The sequence below is a fragment of the Nyctereutes procyonoides genome, unplaced genomic scaffold, assembly GCF_905146905.1.
Source record: "Nyctereutes procyonoides isolate TBG_1078 unplaced genomic scaffold, NYPRO_anot_genome, whole genome shotgun sequence".
NCBI lineage: Eukaryota > Metazoa > Chordata > Mammalia > Carnivora > Canidae > Nyctereutes > Nyctereutes procyonoides.
Genome location: NW_026575159.1, coordinates 24,444,953 through 24,469,562, shown reverse-complemented (window position 1 = coordinate 24,469,562; position 24,610 = coordinate 24,444,953). Strand labels below are relative to the sequence as shown.

Here is a 24,610-nt window from a genome sequence, read left to right as displayed (position 1 = left end):
TGCAATATTACTACTGCTACTACTACCAGGAGTAACAGGAGCAGTAGCGAAAGTCATTTTTCTGATTTCTGGGACTATGTAAATATTTTAGCGACTGGTGAGGCAATAGAACAAAGAGCCGAGCCCTGGTCTGAGGCTGGGCCAAGGCTGAGCCTGTCTAGCTGAACAAATCCTCCTCCCAATGCTGAATGTCAGGCAGAGGGGTGGAGAGACAACATGAGTTTTGAAGTTAGACAGAGTATGACTTGGCTGCTCTGCCGTTTATAGCTTTGTGATATTGGGCCCTTCCTTCCCTCAGCCTCTCTGATGCTCACCTATACCCCAGGCCCGAGTTCCTGTCTGTGGTTCTCTCTGAAGGGGCAAGGGATTATCCTCCCCCTTCTCCGTGGCTTTATGGAGAAGACCAAGCAAGAGAAAGTGAGCTTAAACAGTGGCATGAGAAAGGAGCTCACTTTCATGAAATCATTGATTTGATTTTCTTTATTTTGAAATTAATCCACCATCATTTTGTTGAAACAAAAATGAGAACATTCAAATAAACAAGAGAAGAGGTTACCTTGAATCCCTCAACTCAGAGACAGCCACTGCCAACATCTTGGTGTTTATCCAAGAAAACTGTCTTGGTTGCAAGGTTGATGAGATATGAAAACAAGCCACCCAGGGAGAAGAACTTTGGGCATGGAAACAGCCACCATCTGGGGTCAAACGTGTGGCCATTGTCCTGTTGGAAGCAGAGGGCTCTGGCAGATGACAGGCCCAGCTCCCTGCTATGATTTATTGAAAGGCTGGCTATCAGCTGTCACCCTGTAGGAAAGTCACCTCACTCCCCACCCCCAATGTGGAGTTCAAGATGGCCACACAAAAGTTAGTTTTAAAGACCCTTTATGAAAAAGGAAGTGGGACATAAACTAGAATCTAATGTGTTCAGTATATCTGTGTGTCCTCCTTCCTTCCCTCCTTCCCTCTCCCTCCCTTTCCTCCTTCCTTTTCTCCTTCCTTCCTTCCTTCCTTCCTTCCTTCCTTCCTTCCTTCCTTCCTTCCTTCCCTCTTTTCTTTTCTTTTCTTTTCATGCCTCAGTCCCTGTGTTATTTCTGAGCTCTGTGAAGATCAGGGCTTACGGTCCAATGAGTGATGTATACAAAGAGACAGTGACACCAGTGTGATGAGCAATAAGACAGAGGTGACTCCAAATAGCTGCAGAGACCTAAGGAGGGTGTGGTGCTCCCATCTCTGCCTGGATTACAAAGAGTCAGACAGAAAACCTTCCCTGGTATCCTCTGTTCTCCATTGCATGGCATTCTCCCCACTGGCAGGGGTCAAGTCATGACCATCTTCCCTCATGACTATGAGCTCCAGGCAGGGCCAGCTGGGGAGATGCCTCACAAACATTGACCAGACACATGCTATTGAAAGTATGTACGGGCTGAGCCAAGGGGTGTTTGTGGTGACACCTACTGTCTCATTCTGCCTCATATCCCTTCTTCTCCTCTTTCAATGACCCCTCCCTCACTCTGTGGTTTTGGGGAGGGCTATGATCTCAAACCCAGACCACATGTCTTGGGGAGCATGGAGGCATGGGACACAGCTTGGCCAATCAGATGCTCTGTCCCCCAGGGACAGTGATGATTAGAGGAAGGATTGGAGCTAGCCTGGGGCCAGGGCTGCACTCCACCTGCCTCCAGCTCCCTCAGGCCTGGTGGTCCTGCTCTTTCTGGAAGTTTCTGAGGAATCAGTGTTTTTCCATTAGGTCCTTCCTTCTAACTGAAGCTAGTCAGAACATATTTATCCTATCTGCTAGAAAAAAATCTAATATATGCTTTTTTTCCTTTAAAAATTTTAATTGAGGTGAGGGTCACATGCCAAAATTGGAGTGTACAATTTTTAAGTGTACAATTCAGTGGCACTTAGTGGAGTCACAGTGTTGTGCAGCTACGACCTCTATCAAGCTCCAAAATGTTTTCACTATCCCAAAGGGACACCCTGACACCCATTAAGTAGTCCCTGTGTCCCTCCCCCAACCCCTGGTAGCCACTAGTCTGCTTTCTGTCTATGGATTTACCTTTTCTGGATATTTCATATAAATTGAATCATAGAGTACACGACATTTTGTGTCTGGTTTCTTTCACTTAGCATGATGTTTTTAAGGTTTATCTACATCCATTCCTTTTTAAAAAAGATTTTATTTATTTATTCATGAGGGACACACAGAGAGAGAGGCAGAGACACAGGCAGAGGGAGAAGCAGGCTCCATGCAGGGAGGATAGGTCTCCAGGATCATGCCCTGGACTGAACACTGTGCTAGACCGCTGAGCCACCCAGGCTGCCCTACAACTATTCCTTTTACAGCTGAATAACATTCCATTGTTTGGATGTAGCACTTTTGTTCTTCCATTCTTTTACCGATGGACTTTTGCCTTGTTTCCACTTTTTGACTATTGCGCATCCTTCTGAAATACTCTTGATGAAGGGGTATGAGTTTGGAAAGTGAAGAAAATGGGAAGGGACATTTGAAGACAAGGGAGCAACTTATTTCAAGGCAGAAGTTTTCCTAGCTGGGCCCGTTCCCTTTCTAATCTTCCAGGCTACAGTCCAGTCTCCACTGGACTGTAGAGCTAGGATGATCTTTCTAAAAGGTACACTAATCATTTCATTTTTCTGTTGAAGAGACTCTGTCCCGCATTACATTTCCTTCCGCTCACTATGCCATGGCCACAGCACTGTTCTCCTTTCTGTTCCTACAATACGCCAAGCTCATCTCCATTTCAGGGCCTTTGCACCTGCCACACTCTGGCAGAAACACTCTTCTTCCTGAACTTCTTAAGGCCAGCTTCCTCTCATCAGGGAAATACCACCTCTGCAGAGAAGCCTTCTCAACCACTCTAGGAATGTTCTCCCCGTCTACTCCCACCACCCCTGGACACTGAAGTGTCTCATTTTCTGAAATGATCTTTCTTGTTCATTTGCATATGTAGTTTATTATCTGCTTGGTTTGGTGTTGGTCTTTGGCTTTCCCGTGCTCTGGCCCCTTTTTTTCTTCACCAGAACAGAAGCTCCAGGAGGGTCAGGAATTCTTTGATTCCTCAGGGCACAGAAGGGTTCTTGGAATTTAGAAAATAATCAATAAGTAATTGTTTAAAGAGCAGATGGCTGGACATGATCCAATACAGAACTGGCAAGGAATATGGCAGGGCTGGTGCAGAGAAAGAAAGCAGGAGGGCCATGAGTTGTGGTGGAAACAATGACTGCATCTAGATTTCCCAAGACACTTCTTTGTACCAGGCTTATTCTAACTTAGCTTTAGAAATTCTCTGATTTGATTATTTCTTGGCACGGCAAAAATGGAACATTTACTTATTATTTCTGTCTCACAGTCAGCACAGAATCTCTAGAGAGGTGTTGTTGCTGAGAGCAGGCTTTGCAAAGGGGACGCAGTATAGAGGTTGGGAGGCATCAGAACCCTTGTCTTCTCCTTAACTGCTGTGTGGCTTTGGAAAAATCACCTATCCTCTCTGAAGTTCAGGTTTCTCAACAGAAAAATGGAGAGTTTTTGAGGATAATAGCTCCGTGGTCTCTTACTATGAAATGTGAGATGGATTTGTAAATATTTACTCTTGTTTCTCCCTCAGAAAGCCCTGTGAGGTTGACAATGACTATTATTCTCATTTTATTATTGAGGATCCAAGAGGGTAAGTTGAGGTCAATTGTTAACCACTGGAGGAGCTGAGACTAGGGTCCCACGTCTGGCTCCAAGGGTAGGATATTTCCCTGCAGACTTCACTAGGCTATTGTGATGATTAATCATAAATTATAAGCACATGCATTCAGTTTTCTCTCCCAGAGTCCTTCTCTCACTGAACCTGGAAGTAGGGTGGGTGTCCTCCTTGCTTCTCATGGCCATCTCTGCATCTATGTCTGTCCCCCCGACCCTGGAACTTCTAATTTTGGAATTCATGCCATCAAACTGCACCATCTCTTGCCACTTCTTGATGCGGTCGACTACTGACCCCTCTTTTCTTGAAGATGTTAGCTCCTCCCTAATTGTCACTCGCTCCAGAACGACTCTTGCCATTCTTCCTGGCAATTTCAATATACACATATCTATCCCTTGTATACCCTGGACACTCAGTTTACTTCATTCTTTTATTTTTCTTTTTGGATTCAAAAGTTAAGCTTTATTGAGTTATAATTTACATCCTATAAAATTCATTTGTTTGGGTGTACAATTGATAGATTTTTAATGAATTTATAGAGTTGTATAGCCATCACTACAGCCCAATTTTAAGACACTTTTGTCACCCCCAAAATATCTTCCTTGCCCATTTGAAGTCACATCTCATTCCCACCCCTCAAATCCAGCCAACCCCTAATTTACTTCCCGTATGCATAGATTTGCCTTTACTACACGTTTTATATAAATAGAATCATACAACATGTGGCCTTCTGGGTCTGGATTCCTCCACCTAGCATAATGTTTAAAAGGTTTATCCATATTGAAGCATGAATCACTACAAATGTATCATTTCTTTTCATGATAAAATAGTATTCCATTATATGGATATAGTACATTTTGTTTACTGATTCATTACTTAGTGGGCATTTGGGTTGTTTCTGCTCATCAGCTATTATGAATAAAGCTGCTATGAAACTCACATACAAGTCTTTGTGGGGAAATATGTATCCTTGGTAGATACCTAGGAATGGAATGGCTAGGTCATTTTGTAAATTTATATTTAACATTCTAAGAAACTGCCCAATTATTTTGTAATTTCACCATTTTATATCCCCACCAGGTAAGGGTTGCAGTTTCTCCACATCCTTGTCAACACTTGGCAATGTCCATTTTCCCAACTACAGTCATGCCCTAGAGGAGTTCAGTGGTACCCATTGTGAGACAGATTTGCATTTCTTTATGGTGGATGATGTTGAGCATCTTTCATGTGCATCTGGTCTGACCATTCACTTCCATAACAGCTTCTGTGCTTCTATTATTGTCTTCTACCTTAAAACAGTCACACACTATCACAGCCAATCCTTGGACCATGTCATTACTTCCTTCATAATCTCAATTTTGAACATTCCACTTTTAACCATCACAGTTTTTCTGGCTCACCGCCTCTTCACTCCAACAATTTTTCAATGCTATCAGGATCTGATTTTCTTAGATTCCATGAGCTGTCATTAAAGTAATTCCCTTGCACCTCCTTCCATTCATTGTACTTTCCTGGTAAACCCACATCTCTGGTTGCATCTGAAACTCACATCTGTTATGCAGTTTTCCACACTCTGAATATGGCTTGAGAGAAAATACACAGGAGGCCTTTCTTTAAATTCATAAACATAACCCTCAAGGTGTGATGGTTATTCCTGGCAATCATCTTACCTGTTCTAGTATTCACTCTCCCATTCCCCAGGTGACCATTTGCTACTTTCTTCTTTCTCCTCAAACCTTCAAGACATCCTTTCCAAGCCTCCTTCTTAGCTGATGTCCTTGCTTCCTATTTCACTGAGAAAATAGAAACAGTTAAGAAGACATAACCAGCCATTGGCACCATATTTATCCACCTACAAGCATCTGTTCCTACTCTCCTTCCTTCCTGTTCTGTGGATGGAAAGTCCTTGCTGCTATCTAAGGCCGACTCACTACTCATGATTGCAGCCCACCCCCTCTTATCTATTTATGGAGATTCCTCCAGGAATCGCCCTCTCTTCTGCAATGGTAGCATGCCAACGTGCTATAATAACACCTGTCTTAATTAAGCCCTCTTTGGATTCCATATCCCTTCTAACTGCTCTCTTTCTCCATTGCTCTGCTCCCAGTAGCAGTGAAATTCCTTGGTAGATTCTTCTTCTATAATTTTTTGTCCCTGATTCTTCTCTTCCAAATCTCTCTTGAATTCACTACAATTAGGATTGTAATCCCACCATCCACCATAGCAGCCCCTGGCAAAGCTGCAACAACCTTCAATGATGCTTAACCCAATGATTAATTCCTAGGTCTCATTGTCTTGACCTATAGCAGCATATGACATAGTTCGCCAGTCCTTCCTTCTTGGAAGCAATTTTCTGACTTGGCTTTTCTTCTTACCTCACTGGTTTTATGTCTCTCTTGCTAATTTTTCCACATTTTGCCAACTTTAGATTTTGGAGTATGCTCAGGCTTAGCCCTGGGACCTCTTATCTGTCTACACTCAGTTCTAGAATGTTCTCAATCATGTGCATGGGTATCAACACCTCGGCAAAAACAAAATTAAAAAAATACAAAAACAAACACAAAAAACCCCACTGAACTAAATCCTCAACCTGGACCTCTTTTCCACATTCATACACCCAAGTTGCCTTCTCAAAATTTCCACTGAATGTCTAAAACATATTTGCAATTTAATATGTCCAAAGCAGACCTCCTTATTCCTACCTCTTCCAAATCTGCCCCTCTATCATCTTCACCATCTTAGTTCATGGAAATTCCATTTTTCTAATTTTCCAAAGAAAAAGTTCAGTAGTCATCCTTGACTCCTATTATCAGTTTTCTAGGTCTGTTGTAACAAAGTACCACAAATTGGGTGGCTTAAATGACAGAAATTTGTTTTCTCATAGTGCTGGAGGTGAGATGCCTGAGATCAGGTGTTGAGAGATCTAGTCCCTCCCAAGGGATGTGAGAGAAGGATGTGTTCTAGGCTTTTCCTTGTGTCCTCTCATGGTCTCCTCTGTGTATGTACCTGTGTCCATCTCCTTTGGAATAATAACCTGTTTCCTTACAAGGTCCTACCTAGGTATATGCCTCTGACCTACCCCTTAATATTCCTCTGTGCATCTTCCCATCATATTACCTGCCTTATTCTGTCCTTTAGCAGGCCAACCTCTCCCGAGTCTGAGAGCTTTTGTTTTTCTCTCTCCCTAGGAATAACCTTTCCTTAGTCTTCATGTAGCTGTCTCCTTCTCACACTCAGGATTCACCCCATATGTGACCTACTCTGATTATCCAAAGTAGCCATCCTCCAGACTCAATCTACCACCCTATTTTTCTTTCAAAACACATATCACATGCAATCATCTTATGTAGTATTTATTTGTTTACTTGTTTAGTGTTTATTTCCTTTGGTGAGTATATGCATTCTGACATGGTCAAGACCTTGTCAGTCTTGATCACTACTCTACACCAGCCCTATGGGCTTAATACATGTTTGCTGAAAAAGAAAAAAAATGAGTAAATTGGTTAATAGCACCCTGTAATGCCCACCCAAATTAGGAATCTTTACACCAATGACATCATGTTCCTCAATGACTTGGATATGCATGCACATATGTGTGCACACACACACATTCAGATAGAGGAGACAGATCAAAGATCAGATTAAAAACAGAATTTGAAATAGACAGTGTCAGTCCCCTTTGTTCATGTAATCAAAGTCTTAAAAATACTGCTTTTCTCCAGCTGAAATGGAAAGCTATGAATTCTAGAAGATTTGGTGGGGAAGGCCTCTCTCTGTCTTTGGACGAATGGTGCCCAAGCCAAGCTATGTGACAAGGAAGGTGAGATCATTTTCAGCAGCTGCCACCAAACTTGAAAAGGGTTGATTGATATGACAAATTCTTTTCACAAAGAACATAAATCAAAGAAGATGACTGACAGTGAAGTAAACATTTTAGATCTAGAGTAATTAGGAATATATTAGCAATTAAAATAAACTTATTATCATTAGCAAAATTGGCAGTTACTTGCAATTTCCCCAGGGGCCTCATTTCAAGTTTATCCTTGTAGATTATATTAAGGCAGGATTAATGTTTTTGGAAATACAGTTTTAGTTTTTGTGGATTTCGTTTTCTCATATCCTTGCCCATAGTTAGCAGAGCTCAGTGGTTCTCAAACAATAATTGTGTGGTTTTCTATGAGCTGGGCCCAGGTGTTCTAGCACTAAAATTGAACAAAGCTATTGTTTACTCAGTTCTTAGAGAAAATTAAGTTAGTGGACACATTTTGTTTAGTTTTTTCTCCTATAGTTTTTTTTAGACCTTAGCACCTGCTACCACTTGTCTTCCAGGAAGTGATAAAAAATGACAAAACTCCTGAGCTTGAAATAAATAAATAAACTAATCAAGGAAAAACTTGATCAGTAGGCTTCTGAGATCAATAGCACCTTTCTCCAGTGGAAATGTATGTTGATGGGTCTGGCTCTTTCAATGGTAACAGAGGCAGGACTGACCCCTGTTAGTGTAACCACTGGTTGCACCCAGTGGTCTTCTTTGAGACCTCCATCTTTCCTCACACATAGTAATAAAAATGGAGATATATCAAGCTCATACTATAGGCAAACTCTTTATACATTCTCTCCTGTAAATCTCACTGAAACCCAATCAAGTAAGCACTTGACTTCTCCAATTTTACAGATGAGGAATCAATGAGGTTAACTAAAATGTTTAAAGCTCCAGTACTTGAACTATTAGTGGGGGAGTAGGATATCCTGGTTACTCTCTGCTGAGTATATTAAAATTAGTAAAAGTCCTTCCTAGAATATCAACTCTTAATTTTTTAGAGTAGGTTCTATGTTCAGCATGGAGCTCAGTGTAGGGCTTGAACTCAACACTGAGATCAAGACCTGAGCTGAGATCAAGAGTCGAACGTTTAACCTACTGAGCCACCTGGGTGCCCCTCAACTCTAAGTTTTATTAAGCCAATGGAGATGGACAGAAGTTTTGAGGTGTTCAAGTACTTAAATGAGGAGGCCAGGAGACTGGGGTAGCTCTACCGCCTTGGAAATCTATGTAAGTAAACTAAAACCAAAGCCAGGGTCAATTCCTATAAATGCCTCAAGGTAAAGAAGTTGAGACTTAAGGACCCCCAATCACAGCCAATTAGGCTTTTCCAAATAAGGCAACTGTTTAAACTATAGCCAGTCAAACGATTTCCTTGCTTTGCTTCCTGGCTTCTCTATAAAAAACTTTCCACTAGCTTCTATGAGTGAGGTACTCTTGACCACTCAAGTTTGGCACTGCCTAATTCAAATTCATGTTTGCTCAAATAAACTCTTGAAAGTTCTAATGTACCTTAGATTATCTTTTAACATATGGAAAAAATGAAGAAAACAATTTAAAAACATCTTACACTTGATTTTGAGGTGTGTTTTTGTACTTTCATTTAATTGTTGGAGGGTCTCAAGTTTGGGAACTCACATCTAATAACACAAATTCATACCCATATGTATGGATCAAGGAAGCACTACAACACTATTATCTACTCGTCCCATCCTACCTCCTTTCTCATTTTCTGTCTTCAGCCTGCCAGCTGGGAGAAGTCATCCCTCAAATGGATATAACAGACCAATGTAAATAATGCTGCTTATATCTAATCTCTCCTGAGGCAAGCAAAACTGTTAAGTCTGATTTTCTTAGACCTTTTCCATTGGGTTAATTCAAAATAGAGTTTTCTCATCTGTAAAATGGGGGTAATAATAGTACCTACTTTAGGATTACCATCTATGGAGGAGAATATTTTGTTTTCAAAATATGAATAGTTAACTCTTACTGAATGCTTTCTACATGGCAAGTACTCTTCTAAGGGTTTTACATATATTGTCTCAATTACTCCTTGTAGAGACTGGCATATGGAAGGCACTTGATAAATATTTGCTGATGGATGAAAGGAAGGAAGTAAATAAGCAGGCAAGCAATTGATATTATAGAGGTGCTGGTAAAATTGGGAGCTTATTTGTCATCAAGGTGCAATGGGAAACTCTTCTGAAGGAAAATTAATGCAAAGCATGACTGAATTGTCACCACAGTATTAGTTACACATCATAAAAATACTAAAATATATATAATAATGAAAATAATAAGAAACAAATAACTTTCTAGGTCAATGTCTCTTGAATTTATCCAGCACAAAAGAAGCAGGAGGATTATTTTGCTGTTATAGGAAATTAAAAAAAAAACTTTTTGAGATTTAATTCTCCTACTTATAGGCACAAAAATAATGTCGTTATTTCCCCCAGGAAGCCCCACTCATCGAGTTATATTTCCAGGAGCCAAAGAAACAAGTCTGTTTTGAATAATGATTTGCATAAATAGACACACACCATGACTCTAAACAATCTCATTGAGTTGGAGTAAAATGAACTTCACTTCATTTGGAGCTGTCACATCATGATTTATTTCCCCATTTCCCTTCCGTCAGTGGACTGTAACAATCACAGCACATTGTACACCTGTCCTTTATGTCCCATGGGTCCTTTATTTCTAAGAGACACAGTGATTGTGATGTTGCGTTGAGGAAGGACACAGCATAATCAGTTCAGCCTGGCCCATGACAAATTATCAAGTAGAGTTTCCTGGTTTCTCTGCTCTATCATCTGAGGCTCTTGTCTGTTCCACCAAAGTGGTAGGACAACTGGTCAAGACTTTGCTTCCCAAAGGAGCTCTTATCCTAGATTTTGATAAAAAGTTCTCACAGATATATCCAATAACCCAAAGAATGGGACACTCTTCTTAGGAAGCCTGATGGCTCCCCTTAAAACATGGACACTTCCATGGTCATTCTACTTAAGTCATGATATGTATCCATCCAGGATGCCAAGCTCTTGGAGAGATTGACTCACTTATTTATTCATTCAATCATTCAACAAATATTTGTTGAGTACCTAGTGAGTATCAGGAATTGTGCTGAGAGGTAGGATTCAGAGATGAAAAATAAACTCCGTCCCTGCCCTTAGGTAGCTCTGCCTCAAAAGTGATGCCTTAAAAAAAAAAAAAGTGATGGCATATGGAGTGCTGTTTTGGGCATACAATTCTGGCAATATAATCTCACTGGGCCTCAATTTCCTTATCAACAATATATAGATAATAACATGTCTACTTCCAAGGGTTAATGTGATAATTAGTTAACACTTATAGAGCACTGGACCTTATTGAGTACATGGTGCTTAAAAACATTCTAGAGATTTTTATGCAGTGAATGACAGCTCCATTGTTTGTTCACTTGTGTATAAATGGATAGAATACCCCAGTTCCACAAATATTAAGTTTCATAGGAAAAATTCAAGGCCCTTTTGACTCCTAGAGAGTTTAAGGGTGAGGTTGAGAGCTCAAGGGTAAGTCTGTCTGAAGGCAAGGATGAAAGTTCAGAGCCAAATTATCAGATACCTGAGTTGCAATTGGTCTTGACAACTTTCTAGAATCCCAGACTGTTTCCCTCTTGTCTCTTATGACCCAGAGGCCAACATCCTTTCTACTGGTCCTGACTTCATGTCTCTGTTATCGCAGAAACTACCGTTCCACCTGGATTATCCCCTGGTACCAGCTTCCTGCCAGAAATAGATCTTTTTTAGTCTTGATGAACCTCTCACTGTCAAATGCACAATTTGCTAATTTAGCCTTCTGCTGAGGGTATGTTATCTCCCACATGAGCAATCAGACATCAGCACATAGACTTCTCAGTGGTATAGCCAGAGATCACCTCTACTGTCAGTTCCATGTGGAAATGGGGAATTGTTAGCTCTGGAAGGTGGACTTATCTGTCTGATGCCACACAGTAACAAATCTGTGGATTTGAACCAGTCTCCAATGCCAGAGTTCATATTCTTCACCTCACACTGTGTCGTTTTCCAAAAAAAAAAAAAAAAAAATAGTGAAATGACGAGAACCAGGCTTTTGGGCAGCAGCAGTAGGTGTCGCCTAAATTTATAGTTTGCCTCTGGTAGTCTTCTTGGAACTCCAAATAATTCTTCCACTGTGGGGACATAGTGTCTGAAATCTCACCATTCTAGTTCAGTTCCTCTGGCCTGGCATTTATAGCTTCCATTATCCCTGATCTAATCAAACCCATGCAATTGTTTCCATTGCCAAACTGACTGACTTCCCACCTCCTCCTTCACTCCACTCTGTTTAGTTTTCCTGCCCCTCTGCACAGCTCGTGTCCTTGTCTCCACTTGGCAAACACTAATAAATGCTTAACAGGTGTCTGCCAAAAGAATACATTTTTTTACACTCCACATAATTCTATGAATCTTCTTTTATTTTTTTTAACAATTATTTATTTGAGAGAGAGAGAACAAAAGCAGGAGGAGGGGCAAAGGGAGGAGGGAAGTAGACTCCATGCTGAGCAGGGAGCCCAATAAGACGGCTAGATCTCTGACTCTGAGATCCTGACCTAAGCCAAAACCAAGAGCCAGATGCTTAGCTGACAGAGCCACCAGGCGCCCCCAAAGCTTCTTCTATGATGTGGGCATAACACACATCTCAAGATAAGAACATGGACTCTGTACTATTTACTATGATTAGAGTGGGAGTTTTTATTTTTGTTTTATTTTAATTTTTTTAAAGACTTATTTATTTATTTATTTATTTATTCAGAGAGAGCGAAAGAGAGGCAGAGACACAGGCAGAGAGAGAAGCAGGCTCCATGCGGGGAGCCCGAGGAGGGATTCGATCCTGGGTCTCCAGGATCACACCCCGGGCTGCAGGCGGCGCTAAACCGCTGCGCCACCAGGGCTGCCCAGAGTGGGAGTTTTTAAAAAGTATTGTACACATAGCACTTTCTCTCTCTTTGGTAAATGGGCAGAAGGCAATAATTACTTTTGTAATAACACTTTAAAAACAAAATTATAAAACTCCTAGAAGAAAACATCAGGAGTAAGTTCCTTGACACTGGTCTTGATTTTTGTTGGGGTGGAGTGCAGGGAGTTTGACATCAAAAGCAAAAGCAACCAAAGCAAAAAATACCCAAGTGAGACTACATCAAACAAAATGAAAAGGCAACCCTACAGAATGGAAGAAAATATTTGCAAATTATATACCTGATAAAAGATTAATTTGCAGGATATGTAAAGAACTTACTTTGTGATTTAAAAATGGACAGAAAATCTGCAGACATTTTTTCCAGAGAAGGCATACAAATGGCCAACAGAAATATGAAAAGGTGTTCAATGTAACTAATCATCAGGAAGATGCAAACCAAAACCACAATGAGATGTTACTTCATACCTGTTATAATGGCTATTCTCAAAAAGATGAGAAATAATAAGGGTTAGTGAGGATGTGGAGAAAAGGAACCCTCTTAAACCATTGGTGGGAATGTAAATTGGTGCAGCCACTGTGGAAAACAGTATGGAGATCCTTAAAAAAAATTAAAAATAGAACCTACCATATGATCCATCAATTCCATTCCCAGGTATTTATATGAAGAAAATGAGAGCACTAATTCAAAAAGATACCTGAGCCTCCATGTTTTTGCAGAATTAGTTACAATACACAAGACATGGAAGCAATCAAAGTGTCCATCAAAAAATTAATGGATAAAGAAAATGTGATTATACATATATATAATATATATGATGAAATACTATTCAGTCATTCAAAAAGTTACTATGTATATTGAAATACTAGGCAGTCATAAAAAAGAAGGAAATCTTCCCATTTCTTGCGACATGCATGGACTTGTGGGTGTTATACTAAATGAAGTGGGTCCAGCAGGGAAAGACAGATACTGTAGGATCTCACTTATATACAGGATCTTAAAAAAACAAACAGAACAAACTCATAGATACCGAGAACAAGACAAGAGGGAAACAGTCTGGGATTCTAGAAAGTTCTCAAGACCAATTGCAAATTGGTTCTGGTTGCAAAAGGCAGGTGGGCAAAATGGGTGAAGGTGGCAGTAAACAAACAAACCAACTTTTGGGAGGTGTCATCCATTAAAAGCCTAACATATGCACACCTGAGGATGAATTACCGATTTTTTTTTCTAGTCCAGAATTGGGTAAATCCTATTGGACACTTTTGGGGAGAGATCTGGGGAAATGCGAGTACTGGGAATTACAGGAGATGCACTTTCTATTCTTTCCAGCTAAAAAAAAGTGGTGAGTGGAGAGAGTTGATGGAGGGTATGTTCCTGGACGACTTGTTAGCTCGAAATCCGTGTTGGCCTGGGACTTTCAGAACATGAGATCCATCAGTGGAACTACCCTTTCTATGGAGGCTGTTCTTCCAAAGTGTGTCTCATTCCCCCAGATCATCTCTTTACAACCCTTCAGAAAGACCCTTTCAAGTTATTATCATTATTATTCATCTTACAGATGGGGCCGCCCGGCTAGCGAGGGGGGTGGGGGCCACAGGCTGACTCGCTGGCTCTGGAGGGCTTTAACCACAAAGCAAAGAAAAAGTGGGGGGTGGGGGGGCAGGTCGAGAGGCACGCCTGGGGGGTAGGTGCAGCGGGGAGCGAGCTCCCTGCGATGATGTTTTATTTCTTATTTTTTTTAATAAATGTATTTTTTATTGGTGTTCAATTTGTCAACATATAGAATAACACGCAGCGATGATGTTTCAGTCTGGCCAGTTGACCTGGGGGCGACCGGGAGGCGGACTAGGCGCGCTGCGCTGAGCCTTTCCTCGCGGATGCTCCCCGGGCTCCTCCGGAGCGCGGGAAACGCGGCGGCGCCTGGCCCCGTGCGGCCGCCGTAGCGTCCCCGTTGCCATGGCTCCCGGGGTCGAGTGCGGACGCGCCCAGGCGCGACTGGGAACGCGCGAAAGGAGAGCTCGGGGTCCGGCTCCAGCGTCCCGGGCCCGCAAGCCGGAGAGGTGCCATGGGCCGGAGTAAGCGTCCCCTCCCACCTGCCGCCCTCGATCGTCCCGGCTTCCAGGGCACCCCGGGGACCGCCCGCGCGCGCGCCCCGGCCCGGCTGGGCCCTCGCCCCTCGCCCCTCGCCCCTCGGCCCTCGGCCTCCGCCTCCCTCCCGCGGACCCCGCGGTGCCGGCCCCTCAGCCTCCGCCGGGCGAGGCTCCCTCCTCTGGCCGCTGGGGTGGGGGCGAGAAAGGTGGGGGCGCCACGGTGGGCGACGGTGGAAGGTGCGCGGTTGGGACCTGCGCGTCTTCTGCTCAGCATGTGGTCCCGGGCTAGCCCCGGTGTCGCGGAGCTGCAGCCTCCATGCTCGCTCGGGAAGATAGTGTGCCTGGGGTGGGGGTGGGGGAGGGGTGGGGTGGGGGTGAGGGTGGGGTGAGGGTGGGGTGGGGGTGAGGAGAGGGTGAGGATGGGATGGGGTGAGGGTGGGGTGGAGATGGGGTGGGGGTGAGGAGGGGGTGAGGGTGGGGGAGAGGGTGAGGTGGAGGTGAGGGTGGGGTGGGGTGGGGGTGAGGAGGGGGTGGGGGTAGGGGTGGGGGAGAGGGTGGAGTGGGGCTGGGGGTGGGTGGGGGTGGAGGTGGGTGAGGGTGGGGGAGAGGGTGGGGGTGGGTGGGAGTGAGGGTGGGGTGGGGGTGGGAGTGGGGTCGGGTGGGGGTGAGGGTGGTGTGGGGGTGAGGGTAGGGCTGGGAGTAGGGGTGAGGATGGGGTGGGGGTGAGGAGGGGGTGAGGAGGGGATGAGGGTGGGGGAGAGGGTGAGGGTGGGGTGGGGGGGTGAGGTGAGGGTGGGGATGGGGTGGGGTGGGGGTGAGGATGGGGTGGGGTCGGGGTGGGGGTGAGGGTGGGGTGGAGTCAGAGTGGAGTGAGGGTGGGGTGGGGGGTGAGGTGAGGGTGGGGGGTGGGGGGGTGAGGATGGGGTGGGGGCAGGGTGAGGGTGGGGTGGGGGTGAAGGTGGGGTCAAAGTGGGGTGATTGTAATAATGGGGGGAGGGGGGGTGGCAGCCGGCTCCAGAGCCCGCCTCCTCTGTCTTAGAGCCAGTGACTTCACCCATCTGGGGCCCAGCCTCATCTCCAAAACGAAGGCAGTGATAGTATTGTTGGACCGACCTGATGAGTGTTGTTCGCGTGCTGGATTACGAATACACCAGTAGAATGTGCAACATGTTGGGATTCACAGTTACTCCCAGGCGGTTGAACTATTTTTGCCTGCGAACGCCGTTTCCCACCTTCCCCTCTGTGACAGTTTTGTACAGTTCAACCCAATTGCTCACTTACTTGTAAAAGCGTCATAATATCTTTAAATCAAGAGGCCGCTGGATGATGGAGTTTGTACCCCGGAGGAGCTGACAGTCTGGTGGAAAGGGCGAGTGATCTATAAATAGTAAAAGCCCCATTCCTAAACCAGTTACTGGTACTTCCTCTTCTCTAAAACTATATGCAAAAAAAAAAAAAAATTAGACAAACAGCGGTAAACATTAAAGAAGACTTTGTTTTCCACCTGTGTAATCCCTAGATATTACAAAAGAAAATGTGACGGGCACGGAGGGGGACACTTGACGGGATGAGCACTGGGTGTTATTCTGTATGTTGGTAAATTGAACACCAATAAAAATTAATTTATAAAAAAAAAATTAAAGCAAAAAAAAAAAAAAGAAAATGAGAATCTTTGTCCAAACTGTGTATAAACGTATATAGCACCTGCCTGTGTAGTAGCTAAAAATGGAAACAACCCACATATTCTTCAGCATTTGTTCATGGATTAATGAATTGTGAACTAGGTAGGGACACGATTCCGCGTATTACCTGGCCTCCGACATGTCCCTGCTCTGATAAGAATACTTGGCAACGCTTTGTGTTTCTGGATGTTAATGACAACTCAAGCCCTGTATCCAGCAGGCATCAGTGTGACTTGGCGTTACCCCTTCCGTAGTGTATTGTTACTCAAATGGCCCACAGTCCTTTTGGAATGGATTGGACGAGTGATTGCCATGTCCTCTTGGGGACCCAGCCTCTCTTTTAGTCAATGAGTTGTCATTTAAAAATACAGGGTGCCCAGTATTTTTATTTGCTGAATCTGGCAACCCTCGTTTCGGGTCCAAAAACTGACTGAGGTCTGGAAGCTGGGCAAGAAATTGCAAATTTTTATTGAAGCCATTGGCTTTAGCCTTCTGGTCATCCATCCTTGTATTTGGATTGGACAGATTGTATAGTCCCTTGGTTGGCTGCCTGTCTGTATTGTCCTCAGGAATGTCGTGGCCTGTTCACCATCTCCGTAACCCTCCATGGGAGTGGACCTCTGGCCACCACTCCAACGTTGGCCCTCATTATAACATCTGTCCACCTAACTCCTAAAGTTCACGGTCGCTACCTGGCCTTCATTGTTTCAAGAATCTATCTAACATCTCAGTTCTGATCAGTCAGCTCAGGTCTAGAACAGCATCTCCCGTCGTCAGCCTTGGCCTTGTATGTGTGGTTCGGGACTCAGGGCAATGCTGGCCTTGTAGACTTATCTCAGGAAGTATTCTGAAACTTTCTTAAATTCTTAAATTCTCTTAAGTTTTATAGAAGAGTTTGTGTACGCTGGGTATTATTTTTCCTTAAATGCTCAGTAGAATGTATCAGTGAAGACGTGTGTGTTATGGTTTTCTTTGTGAGACCGTTTGAGCTGCAAACTCAATTACACACGGCTGTTTGCTTTATCTGTCTGTCTCTTCTGTGTGAACGTTGGTAGTTTGTGATTTTTAAGGAATTTTCCCATTTAATCTAAGTTCCTGAATTTATTAGCACAAAGTTATTTATATTACTCTCTTACTAGCCTTTTAATACTATGTAATCTATATGACATCCTGCTTCCATTTCTAATATTGGCAATTTATGTCTTCTTTTTTTTCTTTTTTTTTTTTCCCAATCAGTCTGGCTAAAAATTTACCAATTTTTAATTTTTTTTATTTTTATTTTTATTTTTTTAATTTATTCTTTATCTCGTTTCTTTCTTTTTTTTTTAATCTCGTTTCTTAAGGAAGAAGCTAATGTTTGAGACCCTTTTCTGTAGATATTTAGTGCTATAAATTTTCCTTCAACTTATGTTCTAGCTATCTCCCACACATTTTGATAGGCCTTTTCATTTTTTGTTCTGTTCAAACTGCTTTCTGACTTCCAATGTCCAATTGTTTGTTGTTTTTTTCATATATTTTTTCTAGATTTTGGTTGTTATAGGCTGGAGGTTCAGTCTTGTCCCTATGGTTCCATCATGTTTGGAACCTGAAGTCCCTGCTCCTCTTATGATTAAGTCCTGGTCCTGGTTCTCTGCCCTCTCTACCCTCTGGTTTTAGGAAGAAAAACTCTTTATATGTTGCCAGTGTGGTTCTCTGGCTTTTTTAACGTCTGATGAATCACTCCCAGCCTTTCCTTATCAATTGTGTCAGCAACAGTCACCCAATACATCTGTCCTGAGTTTTTAAGTTATGATTTCCCCCCATAGTTCTCCACTGCCTGATGTTTCATGCCAACTCCCAGCAGCTAGAACTAATCTTTCGGTTTTGAAGGAGGGAACTGGGCAATGTGGCATCCACCAACGCCTGGAGCACCCTGTCCTCATCTGTTTATCTGGCCAGTACCAACTCACGTTTCAGGACTCAGCTCAGGCTTCCTTTCCGTGGTGCCTCTTTTGACCTCCCTTCTTTCACTCGGTAACCCTGGTTACTCCCCTCTTTGTGCACCTTGTTCTCTCTCTTTTCTTCTGTCACTGCCCCATAGCGTTTCATCCATGTTCTTTAATTGCACTCTCTATGTGACTAGACTCTGATGGTATCATTGGATTGGGTCTAGTATGGCTAGCGATGCTTGTTATGATAACCCTGAGTCAGTAAAAAAAAAAAAAAAAAAAGGCAAATGACTAAATCCTGTTTTTAAAAGTATCCCTTGAAAACAAAATAAAACAAAACAAAAAATGTACAGGTTACAAGAGGTGACCTTCTATTTGTCACCCCTTCATCTCTGTTGCATTTCTGTTTCATAGATGTATCTGCTAGGTCTTTCAAGATGCTTACGAATTCTGCAAAACCTGCTCCAAACATATATTATTGATTTTTTTTCCTAATCCAGTGAGAAATAGAAGTCTATTCACAAAACCCGATATAAAGCCTGAAGGAATGAACACTTAATTGTTGGCTTTGAGAGTTTCTAGAACTTGACTCAATACTCTGAAAAGCTTCGTAGAAACAAACACAGCCTGACAACCACCAGTATTCCAGAAACCTCCTTTTGCCCTTCGCCTCACTGCCACCCCACAAAGTCATTTTATTGACCTCCCTCAAGTTATGGAGAACCCAGTCATTGCACAGAATTGAAAAGAAGCCTAGGCTGGCCGGTGAGTTTGGGTTCAACCTTTGGTTGGATTCCTCAGCAGCATCCTGTTAGTGAAATAACTATGAATTTGTGGTTAAAACTGTCAGTATTTTCATCAGCCACTACTGCTCCAGTCCTGCAGGTCTTGGCTAGCACCTTCTGTGGGTGAGACACTTCCCAGAATCCATTCAAGTCCTGGATCTTGCTATTTGAATTTTTCCAAAATGAGGAAGCCAAAACCCTGTGTTTCATAGAGTACCTAAGCATGTTCTTCTACCACTGTGTGGTAGGCATGGCAATACTGTCTCTCTTGAAATAGTGTCAGGGTGACATACTAACGCTTCCAAAGCAGTTTTAAATCCCTAGAATGGTTCCTTGTAAATGCAGTGCTGTGTTATTTGGAGTAGGACTTTCTAAAGGTGAACAGTGCTCCTGGGAGTTAAACAGTGTTTGGTCTAAATTACATAGTGCATGAAACTGCAAAATGCTTTCCTGTTGAAATAGCGTTGGGACACTATTTCCGCCATCCACCATGTAGATTCTCTTACACATTCCTTCTTGGGGACTCTGGTTTCTTTGCTGATGTTTGCCATTTCGGTGGGGCAGCATCGTGTAACAGCAGTTTCCTGAGTGCTATAAAATGGGGAGGGGGTTCACGCAGCAGTTTGCTTTCTACAGAAGAGTTCAGGAAAGGGCTGCTGCGAGACCCTGACTTTGGCAGTACTGCTTTCCTCTGTGATTCTCCCATTTTTTGTCTCCTAATTGCATATAATCAGTGCTGTTGGACAGGCTTCCCTATGGTGCTGAATTAAAAGTTGGTTCCCTCCTCTCTCTCAAGTGTGTGTATGAGCTCTGGTGTGCAAATTAGTTATTCGCGCAAAGGGAGGTTCCTCTACTGCCATCCCTTTCAACTAATGGTGATTTTTATCCTCTTAATTTTTGTGGTTAGGAGATGCAGATCAACGTAATTCCTAATATCTTCGTGCTTCTGAAAGGGAGGATTTGACAATGACATGGAAGTGACCAAATTCCCACAGAAGATAGCATCATGCAAACAGTTTCTTAATTTTATGAAAGGTGTAGCAAGAGAGCATAGGAAGCGTATTTCGCATCCGTAGAGGAACCTGCAGGTCCTCAGGGTTGGACAAATTGGACAGGCCTCTAAGACTGTAGAGCTGGAATGGCCCATGATACCCTTAGTGTTTCTGAGACCCAGGCCATGCCCAGTGGGCTGCGCAGATGCTGACGGACCCATCCCGGGCCGGACACTGATGCTTAACAAGATGCTTTCAGAATTCCCCTGAACACATTCGACTGAGGCATACTTACAGGTGATAGCTGCTGTGGGATTCAACTTGGGTTTATTTCTTCAATATAAATGTCCCACTAAGCCTTCCAGGGCATTTGGTGACCCAGAGAAAGAATATAATGGACACTCTTGTGTCATGTTATAATCACACTGCCAGATAAAATGCATTTTCCTCCCTCAACAAGAATATCTTTATAACAACCCAGACGGCTACATTTAATATGTTTCTCACACTCCCTGGGTTCTATGCCAGAGCTGGGGGTGGCTGGGGAAAGCGGGCTCCCTGGCCCACCCCTCCCTTCTCTTCTCCTCCCTGGCTCTGTCTGGGTCCCTTAAGCCCATGTATGAAGGTAGATACTCCAGCCTACACATCCATCCACATCACCAGAAAAAAGCTGCTCCTTGGACACTCCTGAGTGCAGGGCTGCATACCTGACCGTATGTCCTGTCTTCAGGAATGAACTTGGAGAAGCAGATAGTGTAGGGCCTAGAGACAGGCTTGGACAGAGAATAATTATTATTCTAGAGAGAAGGGCATGGGCTCCGAATGGGCACATCCTCCTGGCCCCATTGACTCCAGCAAAGCCTCCAAAGACCCAGCCCCCTGCTCCATGGATTGGTATAGCTCACGTTACAGATACCCCACCAGTCCCTGAGGGTCTTCTTTGTAGTAGTGAATAATTCCCACATTACATTAGGGCAGCTGAGATAACATTGGTCGTGCCATCTCAACCCCTTAATCCCTGTTACATCCTTACTGAGAATTCATATAATTCCAGAGACAGCTAATACATCTGACCTTACAGCTTCACCGTGCCCTCAACTTAGCTGCCCCTATATATTCGTTATCAGTTGATTTAAGCTATTAGAACCATCTTTGGCAGTCGGATGCGTGGAAAGTAGTTTTAATGCCCTTCTCTTACAGATTTGGTTTTCGGGAAGTTGTTTTCTGCTTACACCGGCTTGCATACTAGCTGTGGCATCCAGAGACAGCAGAGTGCAGCAGGCCCTAGGGACCCCAGCGAGCCAGGGTGGGCAGGGCTGCCCTATTGCCTTCCTTCCCTGCCTCTTTGGCCTGCTTCTCCCCAGCACCTGGCTTGTAGCCATACCTACCAACTGGTTGAACCAGAGTTTAGAAGAGCAGGGACATTCCCCATGTACGGTATTTTAATCTCTGGGTCTTTACATTTCCCCTTTCTTCCAAAGAACTGTCATGGCAAGCAATCCCATCTCCTACCACCAGAAGTAGCAGGGGTTCAGTTAACTGCACACAAATGATTGAATTCCTATCTATTTGCACATTTATTTATTTATTTTAAAGGCAAACTCCCCCTCTAAGGATGTGACGTGGAAGTGGGGCAGCTCAGGGGGCTGTGAAGACCTCTGTCCCAGCTCGAGGAGCCTGTACCATTGAAGGGGCCTCTAGAAGTCTCTAGACGCTCCTCACTTGCTCCCATTTGGGGTGGTGAAGCACAGTGGCAACAGCTCATGGTCAATGCCAGACACCTACACTGAAAACCTGGCTCTGGCACTTGCCACGAAGACTGGGGCAAGTTATTTGAGCTCCGTATGCCTCACTTCCTCCCCTGCCGAGTCTGAATACTCGTATGTCAAAACATGTGGAGCATTTAAGACGGTGCCTGGCACCCTGTAAGCAGCAATAAATAAATCTTCATTGTCTCTTGGGCCAGACATGCAATATTCCACAATCTACCTAAAACGTGGACATTAAAATGGGCTAATGATGTTTTTAAACAGATGCAGACCAGATGCAGGGTCTGTCCGTTGTCATCACATCTTTAAGTTGAGTGTGTCTTATGAAGAAGATTCCTGTCTTGCTCTTGGCACCAGCTACGGACTGGGGCCTTATCTCCAGCCCCTTCAGGCCCCATTGCATCCCATGTCAGAGGGCCAGGGACTCTCTCTACCCTTCTCCTGTGAGGGGCTGGTTCCTTGTCTTCCTCCTGGAAACGGACCACAGGGTAGCTGCTTTATAAGACCGCAGTGTGAAATCGAAGGTGCTCCTCTCCTTTCTCTTCAACTTTAGTTAGATTAATAAATGTCACTTGAGGGGATCCCTGGGCGGCTCAGCAGTTTAGCGCCTGCCTTTGGCCCAGGGCGTGATCCTGGAGTCCCAGGGTCGAGTCCTACATCGGGCTCCCTGAATGGGGCCTGCTTTTTTCTCTGCCCCCCCCTCTCTCTCTGTGTCTCATGAATAAATAAATAAAATTAAAAAAAATAAATGTCACTTGAATGAATAGCCCTTTCCTTACTGGGTGGTGGGAGATGCTTTCATATTTTTGCCCTCTGGGAGCCAGACTACCTCTCGGTCCAAGTCGCCCTGTCTTGGCCCACTTAGTGGATCTCATCCAGTTTGACATGATACCACATCAACATCCTCTCAGTCATTCTCCACCAATCTGACAGCAAAATGTAGGTAGACCCTGTGCAAAAACAAAACAAAACAAAACAAACAAAAACAAAAAAAAACCCAAAGCTCTCTGACTCACCAGGGTGTTACCAGCAGGAGGCAGCACTTCTCTGTTCTCTCCCCATTTGAAAATCATTCAGGCCTGCTGGACTGACATCTAACTGGGAAGGAAAACCAGTGCATTTGTAATATAATAACCTGATGATGAGCCCAGGGACGGAGATGTAATATGTAGCACATTTTCTTTCAGTCACAGAAGATCTTATTAGACGGAATGCTGAACACAATGACTGTATAATTTTTTCCCTGGAGGAGCTCTCCTTGCATCAGCAAGAAATAGAAAGACTAGAACACATTGACAAGTGGTGCCGGGATTTAAAAATCCTCTATCTCCAAAATAACCTCATTGGAAAAATTGGTAAGTCTTCAGGATTTTGTTCTCATGGTCTCTCTGACATTTTGAGTGGGAGAACTTTGGGGAGGGCAGTGTGAACTTAGAGGAAGACAACACGAGGGGAAAAGTGCCACGTGGGGAAATAGACACGCTGGCTCTGGGGAGCTGTGCGTGGACCCTTTCCTGGGGCCCCCACGCTGCTCAGTCTCCTCGCCCGGGAGCCACCAGGGACGCCATCCAGAAGTTGCAAGGGGCCTTCACAAGTGGGAGCATGCTTGTTGACCTGCTTATTTGTAGCCTGGTTTTGTAAATGTTTGAAAGAAGGAGAAGAGAATCCAGGCATTTTGCACCACTCGGCGGAACTGAAAGGCTTGTATGCAAGTTGAGTAAACCTCAGATTCCCCGGCGTGGCTGGTTTCCGCCATAGTTTCAGAGAACATGTCCCTGCAAGGCATTGCGCTCCGTATTGGCTTTCAGAGGCGCTCCGCACCTGCACCCCTGCTTACTGCTCCCGTTTGGAATGAAATGAGAGGTAGATGGATCAAAATATCAGCATCCTAACTGACAAAAACCTTTTGGAGGAGGTGGTTTAGACTTGCAGCCAAGAAGGCTTCCTAAAACCACCCCCAGGTTAAATCTGTCCCCCTGGTCACACGCAGGCTGGGCAGCCACACACCTGCCCTACCCACACAGCCCTGTGGATGGCAGTGTGGCAGTAGGGGGAGGAGAGTCCGTGCTCCCTGCTGGCAGGGAAATCCCAGAAACCAAGGTGGGGGGTGCTGAGCATGCCCAGTTCCTTCTCCCAGTTCATCCATCAGATATGTGGGCTCACCCTGCAGCCCCCTGGAGAAGAATGAGTTAAGTGGCAGAGAGGAAGGAGGCCTGTGGAGTCACTCCGAGGGGTTCCTGCCACCCGGAAATAGGAGTGTCCCCCACCCTCAGAAGAGCAACCTGTAGTTTAGTGGCAAGAAGAGGCTCAGGCCCTGATGGGCTTGATCCCTGCCTCAGCTACTTAAAATCGTGTGAAATTAGGTCAGTTAATTAACTTAGCCTTGCTGTGTAGACGCCAGGGACTACACGCAACACCATGCTTCTTGAACACTGTGCTCACTCAGATAGTAGCTGCTCCCATTGGTGTGAAAATTGTTCCCCCAGGCTAGCCGCATGGAGGTAGGGGCCAAGTTGGAAAGGGATGGGCTTAGGGTCCAGGAGGCAGAAGGAGTGCAGTCTCGGTGGGCTGTGGCTCTGGAGCCAGGGGTCAGCTTGTAGGTTCTGCTGGAACTTGCCCTGGGGATGGGTGCTGGTTCTCAGCAGGGGTGCTTGGCAACATCCAGAGATGGTTTTAGGTGTGTGTTTTGCTACCATGGATAGTGAACAGAGACCAGGGACACTGCGGGCCATCCTACCAGCTCGAGAGGGCCCTACAAGAAAGAGCTCCCCAGCCCACAACGTTAGCATCTCTAAGGCTGAGAAACCCTGATGAGGTGGTTACCCCTGGTTTGGTGGGTAATTGAAAATTGGCCCTCGG

The 24,610-nt window shown here is 44.3% G+C and overlaps 1 protein-coding gene across 1 annotated transcript in view; it reads left to right on the top strand.

Moving 5' to 3' along the window:
- Positions 1-14,515: 14,515 nt before the first annotated feature.
- Positions 14,516-24,610, top strand: part of DNAAF11 (dynein axonemal assembly factor 11) — a 69,892-nt gene continuing 59,797 nt past the window's right edge. The window contains exons 1-2 of the mRNA XM_055314257.1: positions 14,516-14,580; positions 22,939-23,106. Of these exons, the coding sequence (XP_055170232.1) occupies positions 14,571-14,580; positions 22,939-23,106 (178 nt within the window). The 5' untranslated portion in view covers positions 14,516-14,570. The remainder of the gene's footprint in view (positions 14,581-22,938; positions 23,107-24,610) is intronic.